General features: G+C 57.9%; 5 protein-coding genes across 11 annotated transcripts in view; 3 read left to right on the top strand and 2 right to left on the bottom strand.

Moving 5' to 3' along the window:
* Nucleotides 1–6,247, top strand: part of CDON (cell adhesion associated, oncogene regulated) — a 40,547-nt gene extending 34,300 nt beyond the window's left edge. Inside the window, 3 exon segments of the mRNA XM_046903791.1 lie at nucleotides 112–191; nucleotides 3,571–3,824; nucleotides 4,406–6,247. Of these exon segments, the coding sequence (XP_046759747.1) occupies nucleotides 112–191; nucleotides 3,571–3,824; nucleotides 4,406–4,554 (483 nt within the window). The 3' untranslated portion in view covers nucleotides 4,555–6,247.
* Nucleotides 6,248–6,805: 558 nt separating this feature from the next.
* On the bottom strand, nucleotides 6,806–11,465 carry LOC101748751 (hemicentin-2-like). Of its 2 annotated transcripts, XM_040652082.2 has the most exons (11): nucleotides 11,369–11,465; nucleotides 10,938–11,285; nucleotides 10,266–10,550; nucleotides 9,521–9,796; nucleotides 9,088–9,369; nucleotides 8,248–8,892; nucleotides 7,864–8,166; nucleotides 7,409–7,531; nucleotides 7,311–7,335; nucleotides 7,118–7,233; nucleotides 6,806–7,041 (listed from the first exon to the last, which is right to left on the bottom strand). In XM_040652082.2, the coding sequence occupies exons 1-11, from the start codon at nucleotides 11,421–11,423 to the stop codon at nucleotides 6,959–6,961; spliced, it is 2,541 nt and encodes an 846-aa protein (XP_040508016.1). In that variant the 5' UTR covers nucleotides 11,424–11,465; the 3' UTR covers nucleotides 6,806–6,958. The 2 variants fall into 2 exon arrangements, with proteins under 2 accessions (XP_040508016.1, XP_040508015.1); XM_040652081.2 differs by having other exon boundaries at nucleotides 6,806–7,233.
* Nucleotides 11,466–12,849: 1,384 nt separating this feature from the next.
* On the top strand, nucleotides 12,850–18,853 carry PUS3 (pseudouridylate synthase 3). 2 transcript variants are annotated; one of them, XM_004947947.5, is made up of 5 exons: nucleotides 12,850–12,889; nucleotides 15,303–15,736; nucleotides 16,811–17,379; nucleotides 17,689–17,879; nucleotides 18,531–18,853. In XM_004947947.5, the coding sequence occupies exons 2-5, from the start codon at nucleotides 15,350–15,352 to the stop codon at nucleotides 18,761–18,763; spliced, it is 1,380 nt and encodes a 459-aa protein (XP_004948004.1). In that variant the 5' UTR covers nucleotides 12,850–12,889; nucleotides 15,303–15,349; the 3' UTR covers nucleotides 18,764–18,853. The 2 variants fall into 2 exon arrangements, with proteins under 2 accessions (XP_004948004.1, XP_040508009.1); XM_040652075.2 differs by having other exon boundaries at nucleotides 15,303–15,835.
* Nucleotides 13,123–19,090, bottom strand: HYLS1 (HYLS1, centriolar and ciliogenesis associated). 4 transcript variants are annotated; one of them, XM_046903787.1, is made up of 4 exons: nucleotides 19,007–19,090; nucleotides 17,786–17,867; nucleotides 16,947–17,112; nucleotides 13,123–14,320 (listed from the first exon to the last, which is right to left on the bottom strand). In XM_046903787.1, the coding sequence occupies exon 4, from the start codon at nucleotides 14,294–14,296 to the stop codon at nucleotides 13,463–13,465; it is 834 nt and encodes a 277-aa protein (XP_046759743.1). In that variant the 5' UTR covers nucleotides 14,297–14,320; nucleotides 16,947–17,112; nucleotides 17,786–17,867; nucleotides 19,007–19,090; the 3' UTR covers nucleotides 13,123–13,462. The 4 variants fall into 4 exon arrangements, with proteins under 4 accessions (XP_046759743.1, XP_046759745.1, XP_046759744.1 ...); XM_046903789.1 differs by having other exon boundaries at nucleotides 17,024–17,112; XM_046903788.1 differs by having other exon boundaries at nucleotides 16,947–17,867.
* Nucleotides 19,091–19,272: 182 nt separating this feature from the next.
* RPUSD4 (RNA pseudouridylate synthase domain containing 4) lies at nucleotides 19,273–22,471 on the top strand. Of its 2 annotated transcripts, XR_006932081.1 has the most exons (8): nucleotides 19,273–19,493; nucleotides 19,562–19,715; nucleotides 20,387–20,588; nucleotides 21,104–21,197; nucleotides 21,275–21,425; nucleotides 21,683–21,780; nucleotides 21,928–22,239; nucleotides 22,324–22,471. XR_006932081.1 is itself a non-coding variant. In XM_001231936.7 (7 exons), exons 1-7 carry the CDS (start codon nucleotides 19,308–19,310, stop codon nucleotides 22,123–22,125), a joined length of 1,083 nt encoding a protein of 360 aa, XP_001231937.3. In that variant the 5' UTR covers nucleotides 19,273–19,307; the 3' UTR covers nucleotides 22,126–22,471. The 2 variants fall into 2 exon arrangements, 1 of the variants encoding a protein (XP_001231937.3); XM_001231936.7 differs by having other exon boundaries at nucleotides 21,928–22,471.
* The last annotated feature ends 675 nt before the right edge of the window (nucleotides 22,472–23,146 follow it).

The raw sequence follows: 23,146 nt of genomic DNA, 5'->3' as shown, positions 1-23,146 counted from the left end.
GATGCGGGCCCAGGGCTGGGCAGGGCAGGGCTGGGGGTGCGGGGCTGGGGGTGCGGGGCTGGGGGCGCTGAGGTGCTGCTCCCAGCCGTGCTGATCGCTGTGTCCTTGCAGGGCGGGGGGCTGCATGCAGCGCTGCCACAGGCGGAACCCCCTGAGTGCATCAGCTGCAGGAACTGCCGCAACAACAACAGGTGAGCGCAGGGGTGGGTGGAGGTATGGGGAGGGGGATCTGCTGTGTGCCATGGTGGGGAGCTGGGTGCTCATTGGGCATCCTGCTGGGAGGGGTTATGGAGGGTGTGCTGCCTTCCAGGCTTCTGAGCGGGTCCCTGCTTATTTAAGGGCTGAAAGTTGGACGTTCTGGACAGGTTGAGTGGTAAATTTGGGGTCTTTTCAATCATACTTTGGATTCTGTCTCTTATTGAAGCTGGCAGTTACCCTCTGGTGTGTGTCTGAAGGAGCTGAGCTGGGGTTCAGCCATTCCCAAAGGCTGAAAGCTCGCATGCTTCATCTTTGTGGTTTTACCTCCAAAAGCAGAGCTCAAAATGGCACTGAAATGCTTCATCCTTCCGTAACAGACATGCAGGGATTGGGGGTCACCCCAGGGCTGCGGTGCTGAGGGATGCAGTGGGCACAGAGGGGTGGGCTGTGGTGGTCTCAGGGGGATGGGCTGCACTGAGCAGAGCAGTGCCAGCAATGGGGACGGAGCGGCCGCCTCACTGCAAAGCGACTGCTTGCAAGGCAGTAACAGCAGCCACTGGGATGTGCACAACTGGCTGTCATTTGGAACACGTTTTGCGTGTTAGGCTGTAATTAATAGCCTGTTTCCCAGTTTTGAGCATATTTACATTCTTAATTGCTCTTTCTTCTTAAGAAAAAAGAGAGAATGAGTTCCGTCCCACACGGCTGTGATGTTCCTCCCAATGGGTCATCAGCAATGGCTGAACTTTGAGTTCTCAGCCCTGCTCTGAATGACAGCTGGACACAAACTGTCCCCTCCAGCTGCAGCCCCGGAGGGATGTAGCACACAGAGGGGCACATGGGGGGCAGCAGGGTGGGCCCAGCTTTGCCTTGGTGCTGTTGGAGGTGTGGGCATGCAGTGACTTTTTTAAGACCAAGTGCACCTTAGAGCTGGTGAGCACAGCCACTTCCAGCTCTGACCATGGAGGGGTTTCACTGTTACAGCGGTGGAATGCCCCAGTCTTTGTGTATTGCTTGTGGGGGCCGCCGGGCTGTGGGCGCCCACTTTGCTGTGGTGGACAAAGCCAGGGAGATGAGCGCGATTTGTGCTGATTGCATTGGGGTTCAAAGCAGGTTTCTTTTTGTTGTGGTTCACTGGTGCTTTTGCACTGACGTTCTCTGATGGTTACGAGGATTTGGAGCTCTGCTCTCTGCCGGCTCCCTTTGGCACACGCTGTGTTCCCATCAGAGATCTGCACACACATCCCGAGCGAGCGGCCCTTCGGGTTGGAGGGCTGTGCATGATGGATGGCTGTTAGGACTGCAGCACTGAGAATCGATGCAGGGTCTGTTTTCTGCAGCACATTTTCCATTGCTGCTCACTCTGGGTACGCCCATGGCCACTTTCCGTCACAATGTGGTTTTTAAGCTAAAAAAGCTGAACTGCTGTCTTGAAACTCCATTCAAGCCAGTGGAGTAATACAAAGCGCTGCTCTGACCTCTGTGTCTTTAAAAAGAAAGTCCCATAAACATGCAAACCCAAACATCTTAAATGGGTTTCTCTAAGAATTTTTTAAATAATGAGTGAGTGTAGTCAAAACCTCTGCGGAAAGAAATGCAAACTAATAAATGGATTTGTTTGAAGCCCAGATGTGTTTCATGTGGATTCTTCAGTGGCTTTTGTGGTATTTTGGTACTTGGAATAATGATCTGGAGGCGGCTCAGGGCGGAAGGACGGAGCGGGGAGCTGTGAGTGCCATGAAGGTGCTCCATCTCTGCCCCACGTGGCCCCGATGGCGCTGTGGGGTCAGTGAGCACAGCAGGATGGGTCGGGGGCCGGAGGGGCCTTTGCAGCCTTCGTGGCTCTGTTGGCTGGAGGTGGGCATTGTCGCTTCAGATTATCTGAGGGGAAAAAGCAGTCTGGAAAGGAATCCTCCCAGCAGCCATAGGAGTAAACCTGCAGTGTCGCACACGGTGAGGGCTCGGAGCCCACGTGGGCTGTGTGGGTGCCAGCTCTGAGCGCCAGCACTTGGGCAGTGCAGTAAGTGGCAATAAACAGCGATGTGCGGTGAGGTGGATGGGGCTCATCAAGGGAGCGGGGCAGGCGACAGTTCTATGTGGGTTTGGCAGCAAAGAAATGCTCTGAGCTGTGTCCAGTTGGCATATGGGCGTCTCATCTGTGCGTGGAGTTGGAAGCCTGTTCAGCCTTCCCTCGAGTGCCTGGGAGTCGTGCTGGGCTCTCACGTAACACAGAGCTGTGCTCCATCCATAGCTCAGCGCTGGGGTCAGACAGATGGGTGAGAGGAGCCCTGCAGGACAGGTGTGAAGGACGCGCTGATGGCGTTTCCTTGCATTCTGGAGCCCTTGCTTTCGCTCTACCTGCGTATCCATCCAGGGAGCGCATTGGGGGGCGGCTTCCTGGTCTATGGCAGCTATACAAGTGAACCTTTTACTTTTGTGGTAATTATGGTTTTGTATAAAACCACAGTGGAGTGTGATTTTGGGCTGTCGTACATAGGATTTGCTTATATAAATGTTCGCTGAGTCTACATTGTTAGTGGGGCTGCAAACACTGCAGGCATTTTCCCTGCCTGCTGCAATGGCATGCGTGTCTGCTAAGGTCTCGAGCTGCTCTTTGTTGAAGGTTAAATACCTTGGCTCTAACAATTCATTTCGCAGTCTAACTCCGATTTCACAGCCTTGTGTGTGTCTCACAGGGTCACGATCTGAGCTGCACCGCGCGGGATTTTGCCTTTATAGTGTTGAATATATTTTTGTAGTTTGCATCCACTCCGATAACACTTCGGCATTTGTTTTCCGAGGCACTTCAGTTTGCTGCCTGGGTTTCAAACCTGAGCTCTTTCTGTTGGTGGTGAAAGGCCGCCGTGTGGGGCTGCCCTGGTGGAGACCTGCAAGTCAATGGTCGGGTCACAGCGGACAGGGGAAGCAACTGAGCAAATGTTTGCAGTGTTTCCAGCTGTCTGTTGGGAGAAGAAATGCTTCATCCTTCTCTTAATGTTAGGATCGATCCAAAAATACATTCAGAACTCACTTGGCAAGATCTCCACAGTAAATAACACATGGTGAAGTACTTAAAAGTCGCAGTTTCTCATGCAAAGTCGAGTGGTAGAAAGGGAAAACGTGCGGATGGTCAGAGCTCACAGCAACTCCGGGTATCCCACTCAGGTTGGATATGAGGAACGATTTCTTCTCCAAGGAGCAGTGCTGCACTGCACGGCTGCACGGGGAGGGGGGGGTCACCATCCCTGGGGGTGTCCCGGAGCCGTGGAGACGTGGAACTGAGGGACGTGGGCACAGCTGGGGTGGGTTGGACTCTGTGATCTGAGAGGTCTTTTCCTGCCTTAACACTGTGATTGTGGTTTACGTTCTCAGGTGTTTCACCAAAACCAACGGCACTTTCAGCAGCAGCGCGCTGCCCGTCCTGCCCATCGTCGCACCTTACCAGCAGGACAGCCTGGAGATGAAACCCCTGAGCCACATCATGGTGGCCATGTGTTTGGCCTCCGGCGTCCCCGAGCACGGTGGGCGGATGGAGGAGGACAGCACGGAGATGGCCGAGCAGCCCCCCAGCCCACAGCCCTGCTGCAGGGGCAGCGCCGGGCCGCTCTGCCTGGAGTACACGGATGGTGAGGGATGGGGACGGGGCGTTACCCGGTGCTGGGATGCTCTGTAGAAGTGGCACTTAATTGATTGCAGAGAGACTGGTAATTCAGCTCTCCAAAGAGCTGGCCTTTGCGCCACCTCCTGCAGAAAAGTGGTGGTGAAGCTGAGCGTGCTCTTCTTGTCTGATGCCTCTAAATGAGCTCACCCTGCAGGCATGCTGCAGGTAGTGAGGCTGCGGCTGACTGCTGCTGGCTCGTGGCTGCCTGTAACCACAGCAAAGCCAAGGGCTCCCAAGGCAGACATAGGGGCTGAGATGCTGCCCAATGGCTGCCCTATTGAGCGGGCATCTGGGGTGGCCTAAAGCCATGTTGGAGGTGAGGGCAGCGCAGGAATGCTGGTGGGGTTGGGCCGTGTCATCCTGACCTGTTGGATAGCAGCATCAATGTGCTCGGGTGCAGCCAAGGCGCCGTGCTGTTGCCCAACGCTTCCCCAGGGCTTTATGGGAGTAAACCCACTGAGAATGCTTTGCCAAGGTCCAGTAACACAAATTTCCTCCGTGCTCGTGAGTGCGCTGAGCTGAAGGCACGTTGCTCTTGCTTTGCAGGTGACGGCTGTGCGCTCTCGGAAACACCAAACCACGTTCTGAGCTGGAGCCCGCTGGTTCTGCAGCCTGTGCCCAAGGACTGCAGGGACAAAGCAGGCTGGACTGCAACGCTGCGTGGTTCCGGGCAGCTCCCAGTGCAGGAGAGCTGAGGGGAGCGCTGGAGGGACTGATGGAGGGGCCTTAATTATAACAGAGAGAGTCACTATTTATTTTTTGTAGTAGTGTCATATGAATGTATCTTGTTTTTAAATGGTTGCCTTTTTATATTATTTATGCCTTGAGATTCCTTCTTTTCCCACGCACCGTGAAACTAAGCCTGGTTCTGTGTATATAAACAAACAAAGATTCGTAATAATATAAAGAACAACAATGGGAGACGTGCAGTGTGTGTTCCATGGAGCGGTGCCGGCAGAGGGGCGCTGCTGAGGAGAGGCTTCAGTGCTGCTTTGGGTGCTTGGGGTGCGCGGTGCTGCAGCGCCCGCCCAGCAGGCAGCGTTGGGTTGGGCCGCTCCGCTGGGAGTGGACAGAAGGGGATAAGCGCTGCTTGGCTGCAGTGCCGTGCAGGGGGAGGAGGCGCCGCAGCCTTCACTGCAGCGTTGGTTTTTTGGTGGCTTTTTTCTTTTCCTTCCAAATTTAATCAGAGTAAACGCGTGCAGCCCGGCTTCAGTGGGGAGGGGCTGAGGGGGGAGCGGAGCGCTGCAGGTGCAGCTCTGAGAGCCATGCCCACCCAAGGGTCTGCTCCCCGCTGAATGTCTGCTCTGTGTACGGCATGGAGGTACATATAATGTGTTCTGTGCTTTATAAATAGAGCCCTTAACGAGAACGTGTTGGCTCAGACTGGGCTACCACGCAGGTAGGATTCTGGTTGATGCTTTGTACCCAGAGCCTGGCAGTGATGCTGCGCTGTGTACCGCGGTTTCTCCCCTCTGCATGCTTTAGTTCTCATGTTTGCAAGACTGAGCGCGTGCCAGAGGGAGGCAAAGCTACCCGGACGTGCACCACATGAGGGTGCTTCCCCTTCCCGGATTTGCTGCTCTGCTTTCTTGATGCCACTGCAGGATGCCGGTGTGAGCTCGGGCGGATGGAGCAGCTCTGGAGCCATGGAGCGGGGCCGCGGGCTGAGCCAGGCGCACAGCGATGGATGTGGGAGGCTGCGGTCTGCCCCGTTAGCCGCGCCTCTCTGCAGACTGCTTTATTTATAGTGAGTGACACTGTTTTAAGTGTTTGTCTTCCATTTGTTGTATTTTATTTTAAAATGTGTCTGAGCTCTGCCTTCGCTGTATGGGTTCGGTGCATTCTTCCACCTCCGTGTGCCCAACTCCGAACCTCCCGCTGGTCCCACTCCGCTCCATGGGAGCCCTCCACCTTCAGGCTGCGTGCACAGCCCCGCTCCTCCCCCTGCTCTGCTTTGTCCACCCAAACCCCATCCTTCCCCGTGGCTTTGGCAGCGCTCCTTCCCTTCCCAGAACCAGCAGCGAGCTCTGCTGGGCTCCAGGCGCCTTGCAGCTCCCTGCTTTCCCCAAGCACCGAGTTTAACAACCCTGTGTGCGTCAGCCCCTTTCTCCCCATCTTTGGGCTTTTAGAGAAAAAACAAATGGACAAACCTCTCTGTGTTCCTCCGTGTACCTCTGAGCGCATCACTGCTGCGTTCTGCCCCGCGCTGAGCTCCAGATGCGTGCTTGTTGGCATGTGGGTAAATACACTCTATTTTCTGAAGAAGATGTAATATTTCTTTGGAAATTGCACATGTGTTGGAATGATGTAGTTGCTGCGTGTTGGTTTTTTGTTGTTGTTGTTGTTTTTGGTGGTTTGATAAATATTAAAGTGAATGCTGCTGCTCGATGGGATGGCCGAGTGGTGATTGGTGCCGGTGCAGCACTGTGCTGCGGTTGGGCAGATCGCTCACGACATGCAGGCAGTGCCAGGACCTCTCCTTTCTTACATAAACACAACGTTGGGGGCCGCCTCCTCCATGCTCTCCAGGCAGAGATCTCCCCTTCCCCAACCATCCCAGCTCCTCCTGCTCCCTGGGAGCAGTGATGCATCCCCCCCCGCACCGCAGAGCAGCAGAGCCAGGCCCTGGGTTGCTGTCGGGGTGCTGGCAGTCCATGTTGGAGCACAATAAAGCAGCCCAAAGGATTTCCTCCGTGGGGTTCCACCTGCAGCCCAGCCCATGTCCAGCAGCCACGGGTTGATGACAGTCGGGTGCCAGGAGGAGGGGTGTGGGGAGATTTCCTGTGGGTGAAGCCCCTTTCCACACAGAGGGTAAAGGCTGAGAATTGCACAGCTTCACCCTCACCTCCCGGGGTCCCCAGCCCGGGGTTTGCAGCTCCCCTGTTCCCTCCCCACCCAGACTGAGGCTTTGTGGAAGATCCCCACCATGTCTGCAGGGGCCCTGTGCTCTCTTGCAGCTTTTATTGAGGCAAAGGAAGCAGTGGGGTACAGCAGAGTGCAGGAGGATGGGGCTGTCCCAGGGGTGCTGTTGCCACATCCCAGCTCCCATCCCCCAGGAACAGCAGCAGTGAGGAGGGGTGTCCCAGGGGTGTGCCAGGCTCAGGGCATGGCTGTCATCGTGATGGTGACATCCACCGGTGCATCATCCGCAGGGTCACCTGGTGGGGCTGAGCGTGGCTCTTCTGCAATGGGACAGGATGGAGAGCCTCAGTGGCACCAGTCTGTACCACCATGCTGGTGGCTCTGCCCGCCCTCTACCTTCCATGGCTGCTGTGCTGGGGCCACCTGGCTCCTCCTGTCCCTGTCCTTCTCCGTCTTCTGTGCTCATGGCCACGTTGGCATCCTCAGCAAGCTGTGGGGCATTGGGGCCAGCTCTGGGGGCACGGGGCTCTCAGGTGAGCAACGAGATGCAGGAGAGGGCTGGGTGCGTGGTGAGGGTTGGGGCACTCACATGCGGAATAGCAGCTCGTGCAGCCCTATGGACGGACAGACGGATACCAGATGGGAGTGTTGGGGTTCTGCCACCCTGCTGAGCCCCCCGACACTCACGTGGCAGGCGGTCCCGGTGGCGAGCGATGCAGTGCACAGCCAGCAGAGACATGGAGGTGGCCACCAGCATCCCCATCACTGCTGCCCCCGTCACGGCCGGGAGCGCCTCGAAGGGTGGCTCAGCTGGAAGAGAGTGGTGCACATCAGCCCGGTGGGATGGGGGAGGTGAGGAGGTGAGGAGCAGCCAGGATGGTGCGGGGGGACCGGGGGAGAAGGGAGCGAGGGGAGCACCGGACATCCCTGGCACAAACGGAGGAGAAAGGTGGGAGCCTGCGCTTGTTTGCTCTGAAACCTACTGATGGCTGCTCGCGCTGGGGCGCAGTCCTGCCTTTCTCCGCTCACCGCCCGCTCTGCCAGCAGGCAGTCAGCCCCGGGGCGTTCTGTAGCCCCTACCGATGCCCGGCACCGCCCAGGATGCCGTAGGAGCACGGCATGCTGTCCCGTGCCCGCTTCACCTGGCGTCTGCACCTCGGAGGGGTGCCCGGCCGTGCGGTGGTTGACAGCCAGGACGCGGAAGGCATAGACCACGCGGGGGTCGAGCCCCCCCAGGCGCCGGTCGCGGGAGTGCGGCTCGATGTCTCCGGCGGCCGTTTCCCAGGGGCCGGGCACGCGGCGCTGGGGCTTCTTGGCCGGCCGCCGCTGCACCACGAAGCCGGTCAGGTTGCCCGCGCCCTCCGTCCGCCACTGCAGCCGCACCTCGGTGCGCGCCCGCGTGTACCGCAGCTTGCTGATGGTGACGTTGGGAGGCGCCGGGTACCCTGCGGCGAGACGGCGCTCCGTGGGACGACTCGCCCCCCCCGCGCACCGCGGGGACGTGCGCCGCCACCCCCGGGACTCACGATCAACGCGGAGGCGGACGGGGAGGCTGGCGGTGCCCACGCTGTTGGCGGCGGCGCAGCGGTAGGTGCCACCGTCCTGCGGCCACTCGGCATCGCGCACGGTGAGGTTGGCCCACGGCCCGCCGCGCTCCAGCCGGTACTTGGTGGTGCCCGCCGGCACCTCGCGCTCCTGCGGGTCGTACCAGCCCATCTCGGCACCCAGCTCGCCGCCGCCGCGCTGCCGGCATGCCAGCCGCGCCTCGCCGCCCTCCAGCACCGCCACCTCACCGCGCTCCACCTCCAGCTCGGGGACATCTGCGCGGTGAGAGGGGCTGCTGGCGGCGTGCCAACGGCCGCCGTGGCACAACGGCGGTGGAAGCGGCACACGGGGACGTTCCCCCTCACCCAGCCGGAGGCGGCACTCGGCGCCGGCAGCTCGCAGTGGGTGCGCGGCCACGCAGACGAAGTCCCGGCCCCGCAGGCTGGTATCGGTGCTCAGCACCAGCACAGTGGCTGACGGTGCGGGGGCACCCAGCGCCCGGCCCCGGCCGTCCCACCAGCGCAGCGTGGCCGGCGGCGTGCCCCCCTCCCAGCGGCACTGCAGCATCACGTACTCGTCATGCTTGGTGGCCGCAGCCGTGCATGTGGGGCTGCCTGCCGGGATCCCTGGGGAGGGACAGGTGGTGGGGTGAGCCTCCCTGTCTGACTTTGTCCCCAAAAAGTGCTGGGGGAGCAAGGGGCAGCCAATGCAGCTTCACTTTGGGGTGCTCTGGGGTGCAGCCATAGCACGTGGATTGAAGGGTAATAGGGTGAGGAAAGCAACTTAGAGACACGGGAGTTTGGGGATGCATCCACACTCACACAGGGTGGTCCTGCACACAGCCCCCTCCCGCAGCGCAGGGTGTGTGGCCACGCAGGCAAAGGAGCTGCCATTCCTCGTGGCTGCCCCTGGCACGATGCTGGTGGCCATGGAAAAGCTGGGCCCCGCCGCCCCCTCTTCGTCCTCCTCCTCCTCCTCCTCCCTAGGGCCCACCCAGCGCAGCTGGGCTGGAGGGAATCCCCCCAGCCAGCGGCACCGCAGGGCCACATCCCGCAGGTCAGCGGTGGCCAGAGCGGAGCAGCTGGGGCTCCCAGCTGGCGGATCTGTGCGGGGCATGGAGCTGTCACTGCGGGGTCCCCCCTGTCCCATCACCCCAACATCCCCGCTGTGCCGTCCCCCCAACCCATCCTTCCCACCCACATCCTCACCGGGCACTGTGTTGTCACCATGCCAGGCCAGGGCCACGGTACTTACAGTATACGGTGAGGACGATGGTGGCCTGGGTGCGGGTTTGGAGGTGGGTGTTCTCAGCCAGGCAGGTGTAGGTGCCCGCCTGGCCACGGGCAATGGCCGACATGACAAAGGTCTGACCAATGTGCACCTGGGAGCCGTTGTGCAGCCAGATGTAACGGCTGGGGGGGTTGGAGGGCGCCAGGCAGCTCAGCACCACATCCTCCCGCTCGCCCGCAGAGAAGCTGCCCTGCTCCGGGGAGAAGGGCTCCACGCTGATGGCCGGCTCGTCGGGTCCATCTGCGGGAACACAGAGCCCTTTAGCCATGGGACATCAGTGCTGAGGGGACGCAGCTCAAATCAGGGCATCCTCCCACAGGTGGGAACCTGACCCGTGAAGCCTCCTTAGAAGTGGTGCAGGACAGTGGCTGTGGACAAGCTATGGTGCATGGTGCCCAAGGATGGACCACGGGAGATGGTGGCCTTGGTGGCACAGTGCCAGCCATAGAGGTGCCATGATGGTGGTGAATAATGGCCACAGATACACCTCGGTGGCATGGTACTTGGGGGCCATAGAGGCACTGTGGTGATGATGGATGATGGCCATTGGTACATCTGGTCAGTGTGGCACTCGGTGGCCATGAAGGCACCCAGGCGGCCATACCTGCATCATGGTGGTATCTTCACCCTTGGGGCTGCCCTGGCCTGCTGACCAGTCTCCCCCCCTGAGGACCCCCTGGGAAGCAGAGCCGTGCCCTGGGGCACTCACAGACGATGTCGAGGTAGACGGGTTCGCTGGTGCGGTTGTTGACCTCATTGCGGGCCGTGCAGGCGTACCAGCCAGCGTGGCTGCGGTTGGCGGGTGCCAGGAGCAGCTCTGCCCCAGAGCCTCCCAGCCCCGTGGGGGCTGCCAGGAGTCCTCCATGGGGCTCCCGGTGCTGCCAGGAGAAGCTGAGTGGTGCCGTCCCCTCCCGCACAGTGCACGTCAGGGCCACCTCCGTCCCCTCCGCTGCCGCCGCCGCCGTCAGCCGCACGAAGGGCTTGGAGACGGGCACTGAGGGTACCGGCCATGAGTGTCCCCAGAGCCACCGGCCCCCTGCCCCGATCCTTCCCAGAGCCCTGCACCCCTCCTTTCCTGTCCAGTTGTGGCCTTTCCAGCTCCGGCAGTCTGTGGCTAGTGTGAATGCGTATGGGACAGTGAGCCGTGTTGGCCGGGGGAGGGAGACAGGAGGTGGCTACTGAGCTGCTCTGCGGCTGGTGGGCAAGGCAGCGGGGGTGGCCAATGGGTTGCTATATTGGCGAGTGCCGAGCTGTGTTGGCCAGTGGGGCACTTCGTTGCCCAGTGGGGCTCTTCGTGGCTTAGCAGCACCCTACGCTGGCCAGCAGTGCGGGCCGTTGGCGAGGGGAGCCGCGCAGAGCGCTGGCGGGAGGGACACCTTACCCAGCACGCGCAGCATCACGGCGGCGTATCCCACGCGGAGCCGCCCCCACTCCGGGAAGAGCCCCTGGCAGAGGAAGCGCCCAGCAGCGGCCGTCCGCAGCTCCCGCAGCTCCAGAGTGCCGTTGCGCAGCGTGACCCGGCCCAGCGCGCCCGCGCCGGGGGCCACCGCCGCCTCCGGTCCTGAGCCCACCGCCACGGCCCGCGGCGGCCCCGCGCTCCCCGCCGCCGTGAAGCTCCAGAACACCACGGCCGGGGCTGCCGACCCGCAGCTCAGCTCCACCGCCCGGCCCCGTATCCCCGTCACCGTCCGCTCCTCGTAGGCTGCAGAGCCGGCGTCCAGCGGCTGACCTGCCGAGAGGCGCGCTGTGCCGGCCGCGTTCCGGCGGTGCGGCACCACCCGTCCGGGCCGCGAGGGGACCCCCGGCACTCACCCACCGCCATCAGCGGCAGCAGGCAGAGCAGCCAGGGCCCCCCCCAGCGCTCCATGCCAGGAGCCCCCCGTGCTGCGCTGCGCTCCCCAACCCGACCTCCTCTCGGGTTTCCCCGGATTGGCCCTGATTAATCTTTAATTATTAATGAAATGACAGCAGAAACCCAACGCCGCTGCAATCTGGCTGTCCCGGGGCCAGGCAGGAGGATGGGTGCGCTCACGGCACGAGCGGAGCCACTGCCACCCGTCCCACTGCCAGGATGTCCCCAGTGGTGGCCAACCCCTCTTCCTGTTGTTCTCCCTTTCCCTCTTGGATAAACCCAATCCCGACCCCCACTCTGTGCCAATAACGGTGGATCTGAACACGCAGCAGACGCGTGGCACTGAGCGGGGTTTGATATTTCATCTCCTGCTCTCTGCAGGCCATGAAACTTTGATGGGGGGCGGCGGCACAGTAATGCAACGCCGGGAGGGGACGGGGCTGCCCTGCAGCTCGGGGGTCCGCGGTGTGTGTGACGGGGCTGCATCCCACTGCACCCCATGGGGCAGCCGCAGCGCCCCTCAAAAAAGTACGTTCATCCCCATTATCCTCTCCCAGTCCGTGATTATTTATCCCTCCCAGATTCGCCCTCAGCCTTTGCCTTTTGGGGTCTGGCACTTCTCCTGGTGCCCCCCCTGCAGCACCGCCCTGGGATGAGGGTTTGCGGGGCGATGTGAGTGCGACCCCAGACAACCCCCCCCCCGGGGACAGCCGCCATATGGGGCAGTCAGCACACGTTGGGCCCCTGCTTTGTGCTGCGTTGGGTTTTTTGGCTGTTTTCCCCCTTTTTCCCAGGGAAATGGATACTGCTAAGGCCAACTGCACCTGGCGGGCCGACACACTGCATTGTTCTGCATTGTTCTGCATGGCTCTGCATGGCTCTGCACTGCTCTGCATTGCTCTGCATTGCTCTGCATTGTTCCTTAGCAGCATGTTGAAAATTCATTCCTAAACTCATGAATGGACTTCACGACACGCACGTTAAACAGCTCATTAAGAAACACGAAGAGACACCAGCAAAGATGCTCGCAAGCGTTAAAAGGAACACGAACACACACCGGACCCCCCCGCTCCCGCTGGGCCGCGCCGCGCGAAAGGGGCCGGGCGGGGGGCGGGGCTCAGAGCGCGCCCAGCGGCGGTGCGCAACGCGAAGGCCGACAGCGCCCCCTGGCGGCGGTGCGGTGCGGGCGGTGTCTCCGTGCGATGAAATGGGGAACAAAACCCTTTCGGGACAGAACCGCCGCTTTCTCCGCTCGAGGCACCAAAGAGAGCACTGCCCGGATGAGGAAAAAGAACAGGGGGAGGGTTTTTAGGTCCCAGGCTGGGCCTAAACGGGAGTTGAATCGTCGTTCTAGATACGGGTCTTATGAATATTCAACACGTCGTGAATATTCATGACGGGGCGGTGCGGCGCGCGGCGGTGCGGGCACTTCCGGGGCAGCGGCACCGGCACCGGAAGTAGCAGCGGCGGCGGCGGCGCAGGTAGGGGCGGGGGGACTGTGGGGCAGCGCGGGGGGCGGTGCGGGCTTTGGGGTCGGCGGTTCCGATCCCAGCCGGAGCTGAGAGCGCCGCGCGGTGCGTGGGTCGGCGCACAGTGGGTGTGAGCGCGCGCCGCGGAGGTCAGACAGAAATGGGGTGGAAGAGCGGCGCTCGGAGCGCGGCGGTTCCGGAGCACTCCGCGCCACGTGGGCTCCATTTAACCCGCACGACTCCGATGGGCCTAATTAAGGGCTTTATTGAAGTACGTCGCCAAGTTGCCTTACATCAAACAGCTCACACAGCCCCCCGTCCGGGGCAGCAGCATCATTTCAACGTAAAAATCACACCTCTCGCTTCGTTATGGAGTTCGAGTGGTTTTTCCCTCACTGCTTCCTCAGCTTTCTAACAGTGACTCAGTGAAGCTCTGCAGTGTCGTAGCGAAGTAAGGATGTCCAAAATCCAATAACCTGGGGAGCTGGGGGAAGTTTTACACTACAACCAACACGCTTACACAAACACAAAGATTTCCAGTGTTGTTGAGGTCCTGGATGGAAGAGGACAGCATCCAGAATGACCTCAGAGCGGAGCGCTTTTCCTGGGGATGAGGCCATTAGCCAGGTCCCAGCGCACCTCCCAGCGCAGGGCAGCCCTCTTCTTGTCCGTGGGCACCGTGTAGGTGTTGGGGATGTAGGTGTGCTGCGGTTTGCTGGGGTGGCTGTGCTGTGTGAGCATCCGCCCCCGAATGCAGCCGCGCACATCCTTGCGCTGGTCCTCACCCGGCACGGGGAACCGCTCCCACTCTCGTTTGTACTCAAAATATTTGGCCACCCGGTCGCTTTTGCTGCGGTTTTGACGCAGCGTCTCCAGCCTGGGAGGAATGAAGGACTTGGGCTGCACTGTCGCGGCTGTGCAGTGAGAGGTGGGAGGACTCTGGCTCTGCACAACCCTGAGCAGGAAGGGAGGATCGCACTGAGCGCCCTGATAGGAAGGCTCTGGGGTAAACTCTTGGAAAAAACTGCTGCTCATCTCGATTTCTCCCTCAGAGAGGCTGTCTTCTGGGCTGGTGCTCAGCTGCAGCATTTTCTGTGTCAGGTTCCACGTGGCCGTGGTCTCTAGCAGGCTGGTGACCGATTCGTCACAGACCTCGACTCCTCCGTCAGGTCTCCGCCTCAGCACCTTCCTCTTCATCACCTGCCTCCTCGAGCCCTTAGGGCACCACGGTGCAGCACTGGGCTCTGCGCAGGGGAACCCTCTGGATGGAGATCGGGCTGCCTGCAGCGCTGTGGGCGCAGCGTAGGCACTGCAGCAGAGAGGTGCCCCTTCTGCTCCATGACTCTCGCTGCCTCCTTCCAGCTCCTCATCACTCAGAGCAGCACCTGTATGCCTGTCTGCTCCCAGCCTGTTCTCCATGGTTTCTGCTGGGCTGGATGGACCCTGCAAAAAGAAATTTGGTTAATATCTTGCAGTGCATTCAAATTGGCTGAAGGGGGCTCTGTGGAGGCTGACTTTGGCTCTTCACCACCCTGAAACTTCTCAGGTTTGCAGGTGCTGATTCAGGCTCCAGCAAACCGGAGAGGAGCCTGTAGATAACTACGTACAGCACAGTACACTGCATATGAATTGCATTACATTGCATATGAAGGTTCAATGAAATGATGGAAAAGCGCAGGGCAGACTCAGTTCACTCTGTGACTATAAGCCTTGGGCAGATATATTAATGCTTTTCCCCTTGTGCAAACCAGTATGTTCTCTCAAAAACACAGTACCTAGTTGTGATTAAATCTAGAGACATCAAAGAAAGGGTGTTGTTATTTCCATAGACGAGGAATAAGTGTTTGTTTAGAGATTGACTATCACAGCCTAAAGGCAAAGCTGCAGGCTGAGTTGTGTGATTGAGGTAAGGCAGAAGGATTGGCTGCAAAAGGGATGTGGACAGCGTTCCCACTGAAGCCTGCAGGTTTGGGGCTATCTTTATGCCATTAAACGGGTTTAGAAATGCAAGTTTTAATCGTGTGGCAGTGATGCCATTACGAAACGTTAGAGCAGATGGTGCTGCGGGATGACTGGTAGCTGTTAGCAGGCTGTCTGAAGTGTTGATGCTAGCTGAACACAGCGCGAATGGGAACCGCTCCATGACAGCTTTGCACAGGAAATGTGGGAATGAGCTGCCGCCGTGCTGGGTTGCCGGAGCAGAGCTACTGACAGCGGTGGCTGAAGGAAGATGCGTGATTAAAAGCACCAAAGAGATTTGCAGCCTTGAGTCAAAGTGTATCATCCCGGCCAAGCCCCCTTGCCAGTTACCGTGTGCTTCTGGGTACACTGAGCAATTAAAAAGAAGCCAAAGAATTATTGTGCAGATAACAATTCTGCAAAGGCAGAAAAAGGTAGAAACACAGATTTCCTCCTTTCTTTGCAGGCCCTGAGGAGATGCCAGCCACCAGCTAAGACTCCAGGAGATTCACTATGGCCAACGGGAGCTGGGCCACAGATCGAGAACAGCTCCTGAGGAGGGTGCGGGACCTGGAGGAGGAGGTGAAGCAGCTGCAGGAGAAGCTGTCAGAGGGCAAGGAGGGCACTGCAGTGAAGGACACCCCTTCGACCTCCAGGAAATCCAAGAAGCAGCAGCAGCGCCCATTTGATTTCAGCGCCCACGGCCGCAGGCACGTGGCACTGAGGATCGCCTACCTCGGCTGGGGGTACCAAGGCTTTGCCAGCCAGGAGAACACCAGCAACACAATCGAAGAGAAGCTGTTTGAAGCCCTGAAGAAGACACGGCTGGTAGATGATAGACAGACCTCCAACTATCACCGCTGTGGGCGGACAGACAAAGGAGTCAGTGCCTTTGGACAGGTCAGGATGGATTTACAGGTTCCACTGGGGATGGTAGAACTCAGGATGGGATTACTGGCCGATGGTGATGAGCCAAGTGCTCACTGTGTGACAGTGCAGGTTGGATTTGTTTTTTTAAAGCTTTTTCAGACACTAATTGTTTACTGGAGCTGTTTGAAGAGGATGAAATGCATTTCAGGCTGCCATTTCCTGAGTCAGGGCAGCTCAAAGATGCCAGAAAGGAGAGCTGCCCCTTCCTCTGCCCATGTACATATTGCTCTTCTTGTGCCAACTGCAGTGCTTGGCAGACCCTTCTCATCTGCCCTAACTCAACAGCCCAGCAAAATAGCTGGAATGCTTCCCACAGAGTGAGAAAGCTGAATCCCTGTGCGGAAGGGTCTGAGGAGAGCTGCAGCCAGCGGAAGAGAGCGTGGGAGTGGGAGCTGGAGGAAGAGGAGCAGCTGGCCCACACAGTGGCAGGGAACCGTCAGGGAAGCTCAGACTCCTCACAGATCCTTACGATGGCTTTGCTTTCCTCCTCTTCCCTTCCTGCTTGTGCTCAGGGAGCAGGCCTGCCCTGGCTTTTTCCATGCTAGAGTGGTTTTAGCCTGCATCACTCACTTGCTCTAGTTCACAAAGCAAACCACGTGAAGTAAGGGCGTGGACCACCTTTGCTTGCACAGTCAGATGTGCTCACAGACTTGCAGTGTTAATTTACTTGTTTCCACGCCACAATTCCCAGCCTGTTGGGCTGTTAATGGGTTCAAGTTATGAACTCCAGTTTAAAAAAAAAAAAAAAAAAAAAAAGCACATGTGTATCCCACAGACTGAAGCCATTTAGAGACCATGCTATGTAGGCAGTTTGCAACTTTTTCTGTTTTATTAAAGGAATCTATAGCATCTGCTAGGAAGCTCAGCAGAGGCACTTGCAGTTTTACCCACAGGAAGGAGTGGTAAGAGACCGATTTAAGATACCTTCCTCTGTAGGAGATCCTGAATTCATTTCAAAATGCAAGGCAGAGGTGTAGGAAGACTTGGCTTCACACACTGAGTACGCCCATCCATCACCTAATCCTAGTTTTCACAATTTTGCAGGTGATTTCCCTAGATCTTCGCTCTAACCTCTCAGAGGAAAAGAAACTAAATGGTTGCACGGGTGACTCAGAGGGAAAAAGCAGTAAATCTGAGGAAGAGCTCCGCTATACCCACATTCTGAACAGGGTGCTCCCACCTGACATCCGCGTGCTGGCCTGGGCCCCCGTGGAGCCAGATTTCAGTGCCCGGTTCAGCTGTCTCAAGAGGACCTACCGCTACTTCTTCCCCTGTGCAGACCTGGACGTGGCCCTCATGCACACTGCAGCCCAGCGGTACGTGGGGACGCACGACTTCCGGAACCTCTGCAAAATGGACGTGGCCAATGGCGTCATCAACTTCCAGAGAACAATTCTCAGTGCCCAGGTGACATGGGCGGATGGGGGAGCTGAAAGTGGCCTGCGGGACCCTTTCCGACTGTGCCAGTTCGAGGTGACGGGACAGGCATTCCTCTACCACCAAGTGCGCTGCATGATGGCCATCCTCTTCCTGATCGGACAAAGGATGGAGGGCCCAGAGATCATTGATGAGCTGCTGGATGTGGAGAAGAACCCTCGAAAACCACAGTACAGGTATGGGCAGCAACCTCTTGGGCTACACAGCAAGAATGCAAACTGCTGGCGTCTCTGTGAGATAGCCTTAAGGATCTGATTTTCTTGTTGCTGTGCTCCTGGACAAGTTATTGCTGGTCTTAACCCTTGGTATTTGGTAAAAATTAATTCAGAAAAGCATTTTTGTGAAAGGCAGCTCTGTTATTAGCAGAATGGGCAGGCTGTGGTGCTGTTACATTAATGCTGTAACGCGTTTCTATCACAACCCTTCTCTAGCATGCCTCCAGCACCTCGCCATCAGTTTGTAATGCCGTCTCTCATTTTTCCTAGTATGGCCGTGGAGTTCCCCTTGGTCCTCTATGACTGTGAGTTTGAGAACATCCAGTGGCATTATGACCGGGAAGTGCAGGAGTTCAATGTTACCCACCTGCAGCAGCTCTGGGCCAGCTACGCCGTCAAGACTCAAGTACTGCACAGCATGTTACGAGGCCTGGACACTGCTCCCATGGCTGCAGGGAAAGGTAAGAGATGGTAGAATTGTTCCACAGAAGTAGGTAATCAAACATGGTTGGAAGCGTTGTCCATAGAATCATTAAGGTTGGAAAAGACCTCTTAAGATCATCGAGTCCAACCATCAGACCCCCCCCACCATGCCCACTAACCATGTCCCTCTGTGCCACACCTCCACATTTCTTGAACATCTTCAGGGCTGGTGACTCCCCCACGTCCCTGAACAACCTGTTCCAATATCTCACTACTCCTTCTGTGAAGAAATTTTTCCTAATATCCAACCTGAGGCCAGCACTTGATCTTGTTGAAGCTTGTACCATTGGCCTCAGCTCATCAATCAGCCTGGCCAGATCCCTCTGTAGGGCCTTCCTATACCCAGGAAGAGTGACACTTCCTCCCAACTTGGTGTCATCTGCAAACTTACCGAGGTTGCACTCAATTCCCTTGTCCAGATCATCTGTACAGATGTTAAACAGGGCTGGCCCCAATACCAACCCCTGGGGAATACCACTGGTGACTGTTTGCCAGCTGGATACAGCTCCATTCACCACTCTCTGGGCCCGGCCCTCCAGCCAGTTCTTTACCCAGCAGAGTGTACCTGTCCAAGCCGTGGGCTGCGGCTTCTCCAGGAGAATACTATGGGTTATTATTTATTGTTACAGATCCAGGGAATGCCGCCCCTGTCCTCTGGGGAGACCTGAAGCCTCCGGTGCACAACCAGGCCAGCAGCTTCGTGGAAGGTGTCCGTGCCCGGGCCTACAAACCCCTGCTGGAGCGGCCCCGGTGCGAGGGGTTGGAGTCCCGCATCCAGCAGTGCCTGCGCAGGGGCCGCAGCCAGGCCGAGCGGGCAGCCAAGCGCCTCTGCACCGGGGAGGGGCCGGGGGGGACCTCCTGAAGGGCCGAGCACCGATTTTTGTGCGCGTGTTCGGTTTTAAATACATTTTCCCTTGCGATTTTTATAAATTCCTGTTAGCTTTAAAGATAACGGTGCTGTGTTACGGCCTGTGGAAGGGACATGAGGCAGCGCGGGCCTAGGCCTGGTCTGAGGCACCGAGGCGGCCTCCCCAAGGGCTGTTGGGGCACGGTACAATGGGGAACGATACGACGATGAGGGCGGGTTCCCCCGGCCGGTACCCACCGTGCCACAGCTGTACCTCAGCCTCTCCCCTCCTCGCGCCGCAGCCGTTACCGGTTCCCAACCGCCTCTCTCCTTCAAACAGCCGGGCGGGGCGGGGCACCGCCGTTTCCTATAGGCGGTCGCTGCTGTCGCTCTTCTTTCTCTGCCCTTCCCATTGGGTGCCTGGATGGAGGGATGCCTCGCCCTCTCCTAATGGCGGGCGGTGCTATCACTCGTCTCCCTCCGCCCTTCCCATTGGGTGTTGGGCTGAGGCACCGCTTTCCGGCGGGCGGAAAGGGAGGAGCGCAGGCGGGCCGGAAAAATGGCGGCGCTCAGTGGGCGCCTGTGGCGGCGGCCGGGAGAGGCTTTGGGGCGGACGGCGGCGGGGGCGGTGCGGGCACAGGAGCTGGCGGAGCGTCTGCGGGCGAAGCGGAGCGAGGAGGAGGAGGAGAAGAAGAAGAAGAAGAAGCAGCAGCAGCAGCAGCAGCAGCAGCAGCAGCAGCAAGAGGTGAGCGTGGCTGGGAGTGGGCTCCTAGCGTGGGCCCGGTCGCCTCCATCCGCTTCTCGTTCCTTCAGGTGGCCGCGGAGCCGGCGCGGAGGCGGGCCCGGGAGCTGGCCGCGCTGCAGCGGGTGCACCCCAACGTGCTGGCCAAGGCGCTTCGGCAGCGAGCCGTGTACCAGGACGAGGAGGTGGTGGTTCTCAACAAGCCCTACGGCCTGCCTGTGCACGGTGAGGGGCCGGGGGTTCCTCATTGCATCGTACAGGGGAGAACGGGCCTTCTGTGCTGGTGGACTGGGGCCAGTGGTACGAGATTTGACAAGAGCAAGTGCCCGGTCACAACAACCCCTTGCGACGCTACGGGTGTGGGGCAGAGTGGCTGGAAAGCTGCAAGGAAGAAAAGGATCTGTGAGTGGTAGCTGTCAGCCAGATGAATGTGAGCCAGCCGTGTGCCCAGCTGGCCGAGAAGGCCAATGAATGGCATCCTGCCTTGTGTCAGAAATAGTGCAGCCAGCAGGAGCAGGAGATGATTGTTCCTCTCTGCACAACACTGGTAAGGGTACAGCTTGAGTGCTGGGTTCAGTGTTGGGCTCCTCACTACAAAAAAGACATGGAGGCTCTGGAGCTTGTTCAGAGAAGGGCAGCGGAGCTGTGAGGGGTCTGGAGTGCAAATCTTTCAGGGAATGACTGAGGGACCTGAGATGATCTTAGTAGTCTTTTTCGATCTTAGTGATTTCATAGTGGTGTGGGTTTTTTTGTCTTTGATTTTTTTTAAGCAGAGTTGTGTAGTACTGCTCCCCTCACTGATCACCGTTCATAGCAAGGGTGGGGAAATCCTGCCGTGTCCCTTTGTATTGCATTTAAGTTAGATAGGGATGTGAATGCCTGTCTGGGTTTTGCAGGCGGCCCCGGGGTCAAGAACTGTATTGCTGATGTGCTGCCGATTTTGGCCAAGATGCTGGTGAACATGAAAGCTGAACCACTGCACCTGTGTCATCGGCTGGACAAGGAGACAACGGGAGTGATGGTGTTGGCGCGGAACAAGGAGGCAGCAGACAGGATCCGGCTCCTCTTCAAAACTCGCCAGGTGGAGAAGATATACTGGTAGGAAAGGTTTTGGAAGAAAAATCATAGAAGGGCTTAGGTTGGAAGGGACCTTAAAGATCACTGAGTTCCAACTTCTCTGCCTTAAGCCAGGTCACCAACCATTAGATCAGACTGGCCAGAGCCCCAGAAGTGTCTTTGACAAGCAGCAGAGTCACCAGTGTGCAGATATGGGGATGTGGAACTCTGCAGAAGTGATGGATGTTTGATCATAGAATGGTTTAAGTTGGAAGGGATATTACAGATCATGGGCAGGGTTGCCATCCACCAGATCAGGTTCCCTAAGGCCCCATCCAACCTGACCTTGAACCAACTGCACCACTCAGCTTGATGTCAGCAGTGCACTTGATGAGAGTACACTCGATCCCACTGTCTATATGATTATGAATGCTTTAGTCCCCTGTTACGGGGGTCTCTCCTGGGTAGAAGAGTGAGGGATAAAGGAGAGTTTCTATCCTGCTGGATGTGCAAAGGGCTGTGGCAACATTGTGCAGACCTTTGCTTTTCCTTTGCAGGGCAATTAGTGTAGGGAGCCCAGACCCTGCTGAGGGCATTGTGGAAATCCCCATGGTGGAGAGGGAGGTGCAGAGCCACCAACCTCATTTCAAGGTGAGTGAGCATCCTCTCAGCTGCAGTTTGGGGCTTTTTTCCCCTTCCCGTGGGCTCATCCTCTTGCTGTGGTTCAGATGACACTGGCCCCAAACTACCGCATGTCTCCTGAGGATGGAAAGGTGCTGAAAATCCGCAAGAACCGCAATGCTGAGAGCGCTGTGACGCAGTATCGCGTTCTGGCTAGCTCATCTGCCTGCTCTCTGCTGGAGCTCCAGCCCATCACAGGTAAGGCTTAGCCAGCCACCCAGCTGCTTGATCACCTTGGCTGTGCTTTCTGTACAGCCAGGAGCAGTCCTGGAGAGAGAAACAAGCTGTAGAACATGGCCAGGGTTCTGGGACCCAGTGCTGTGTTGCTGCCAGGGCTCTCAGCACAAGGTTACCCAGCATGAGGGTGCTTTTGGTGGGTGGGTGGGTAGTGAGCATAAACCTGATACCCAGTGTGACAGATGTGATGTTTCTCCTTTTCTCCTTCCTCATCTCAGGAGTGAAGCACCAGCTCCGGGTTCACCTGGCCTATGGATTGGGGTGCCCCATCCTGGGGGATCATAAATACTCGCACTGGAGCAAGCTGGCACCACAGGTAAGGCAGATACCATGCCATGGAGCACGGCAGAGAAGGGACTAGCTGCTTGGTGGCACATGCTGGGATTCTGATACCAGGCTGCTGACATGGGGTTATGGAAGGGGGTGTTAGGGCTGTCCTCACGCCACTCTGTCCTCAATGCAGAAGCTTCCTGAAATCACTCTGAAGAGGCTGAAACTGCAGCAGAGCAAGTCTCGCCACCTCCCCCTGCACCTCCATGCCTACCGCCTCTCCCTGCCACTGGGCACCAGTGGGAGCAAGCGGATAGACCTTGTATGTGAGCCACCCAGCTTCTTCCACAGGACACTGAGGAAGCTGGAGCTGGACATTGCTAAGGAATAGGACGAGGCTTGTGAACAGGACTGATCCTTTGCGTCTCCATACTTCTAGCACATGATAGTGCTGGATCCAGCTGTGCTGCAGTGGTGTTTCACTCACAGCAAGTGGTGTGATGAGGTTTGTGCTCTGCTGCTTGGGAGACACCTTGCCTTCTGGGTAATGGAGTTGCTGGCTTAACCTCTGTGCCCTTCTTGTCCACAGTCCATACCTGATCTGGAGCAGAAAGCATGGTGGGTGCACTCGAGCCTCTTGTTTATACTGATGAGGCTGGGTGGAAACTGGGCATTGACCATTCTGTGCTCTGAACTTGTCCCTGTCCAATAAAGAACCCAGCTTCTGCAAAGGTGAAGGTTGTGTGGCTCTCTGTGGTCAGGGCAGGTGGACCTCAGTACCTGGGCAGGTTTGAGCACCTCAGAGCATAATGCCAGTCAGTTCAGGGCTTTCTTGGCTCAGCCCTTCTGTGCTATCTTACATCCTGGCACTGAGACTTGGAGACTGCCTTTGTCTGGGAAAAAAAAAAAAAAAAAAAAAAAAACCACCAAAAACAACAAAAAAACAGCAACACAGTATAAGTGAAATTTGGCAGCAGCTGTGAGTTCTGGCTGTGTTGAGAGGCTGCACAGATCTACAGCATGGCAGGGACTCCCCTCAGCTTGTCTGAGCAGCCCAGGGCTCTCCTGGCTTTGGCTGTTGGCTTCTCAGGCAGCAGTCGTACTGCCAGAGTTGGGAGCTTTTCTGTCTTCTGTTCCATCTCACCAACTCCTTCTGATTTCCATACTGCTTTTTTCTAGATCCCAATACTCGCATCCCTATCCCACTGGAGCTCACTGCTTTGTCCCCACTGTGCTCCCCTGGAGCCAGATGGGAAGGGGGATGGCAAAGCTGGTATGCAGGGAACCACAGCTGATGTACACCTCAACAGTGCAATTGCTGATGTCTTCTCAGCTCCTGGTGCCACTTGGCCTGTCCCCAGGGCTTGGGAACTGAGCAGCAGGACCTTCTCCAGCAGCCCTGGCACACACAG

The sequence above is a fragment of the Gallus gallus genome, chromosome 24, assembly GCF_016699485.2.
Source record: "Gallus gallus isolate bGalGal1 chromosome 24, bGalGal1.mat.broiler.GRCg7b, whole genome shotgun sequence".
In the NCBI taxonomy this organism is placed as follows: Eukaryota; Metazoa; Chordata; class Aves; order Galliformes; family Phasianidae; genus Gallus; species Gallus gallus.
Note: the sequence above shows the minus strand (reverse complement) of the source record. Positions and strands in the feature narration are given on the sequence as shown.

What these genes read in the sequence shown, in the direction of transcription:
- LOC101748751 (XM_040652081.2), bottom strand. Translation starts at nt 11,423, where the DNA reads ATGGAGCGCTGGGGGGGGCCCTGGCTGCTCTGCCTGCTGCCGCTGATG. An exon ending in TGTGTGCAGGACCACCCTGT is followed by an intron (nt 8,893 to 9,087) that starts GTGAGTGTGGAT and finishes GTCCCTCCCCAG; the next exon opens with GGATCCCGGCAGGCAGCCCC. An exon ending in CGTCCGCCTCCGCGTTGATC is followed by an intron (nt 8,167 to 8,247) that starts GTGAGTCCCGGG and finishes GTCTCGCCGCAG; the next exon opens with GGTACCCGGCGCCTCCCAAC.
- PUS3 (XM_040652075.2), top strand. Translation starts at nt 15,350, where the DNA reads ATGGCCAACGGGAGCTGGGCCACAGATCGAGAACAGCTCCTGAGGAGG. An exon ending in CTCACTGTGTGACAGTGCAG is followed by an intron (nt 15,836 to 16,810) that starts GTTGGATTTGTT and finishes ACAATTTTGCAG; the next exon opens with GTGATTTCCCTAGATCTTCG. An exon ending in TCCCATGGCTGCAGGGAAAG is followed by an intron (nt 17,880 to 18,530) that starts GTAAGAGATGGT and finishes TTATTGTTACAG; the next exon opens with ATCCAGGGAATGCCGCCCCT.
- RPUSD4 (XM_001231936.7), top strand. Translation starts at nt 19,308, where the DNA reads ATGGCGGCGCTCAGTGGGCGCCTGTGGCGGCGGCCGGGAGAGGCTTTG. An exon ending in AGCAGCAGCAGCAGCAAGAG is followed by an intron (nt 19,494 to 19,561) that starts GTGAGCGTGGCT and finishes TCGTTCCTTCAG; the next exon opens with GTGGCCGCGGAGCCGGCGCG. An exon ending in GGAGCAAGCTGGCACCACAG is followed by an intron (nt 21,781 to 21,927) that starts GTAAGGCAGATA and finishes TCCTCAATGCAG; the next exon opens with AAGCTTCCTGAAATCACTCT.
- HYLS1 (XM_046903788.1), bottom strand. Translation starts at nt 14,296, where the DNA reads ATGGAGAACAGGCTGGGAGCAGACAGGCATACAGGTGCTGCTCTGAGT.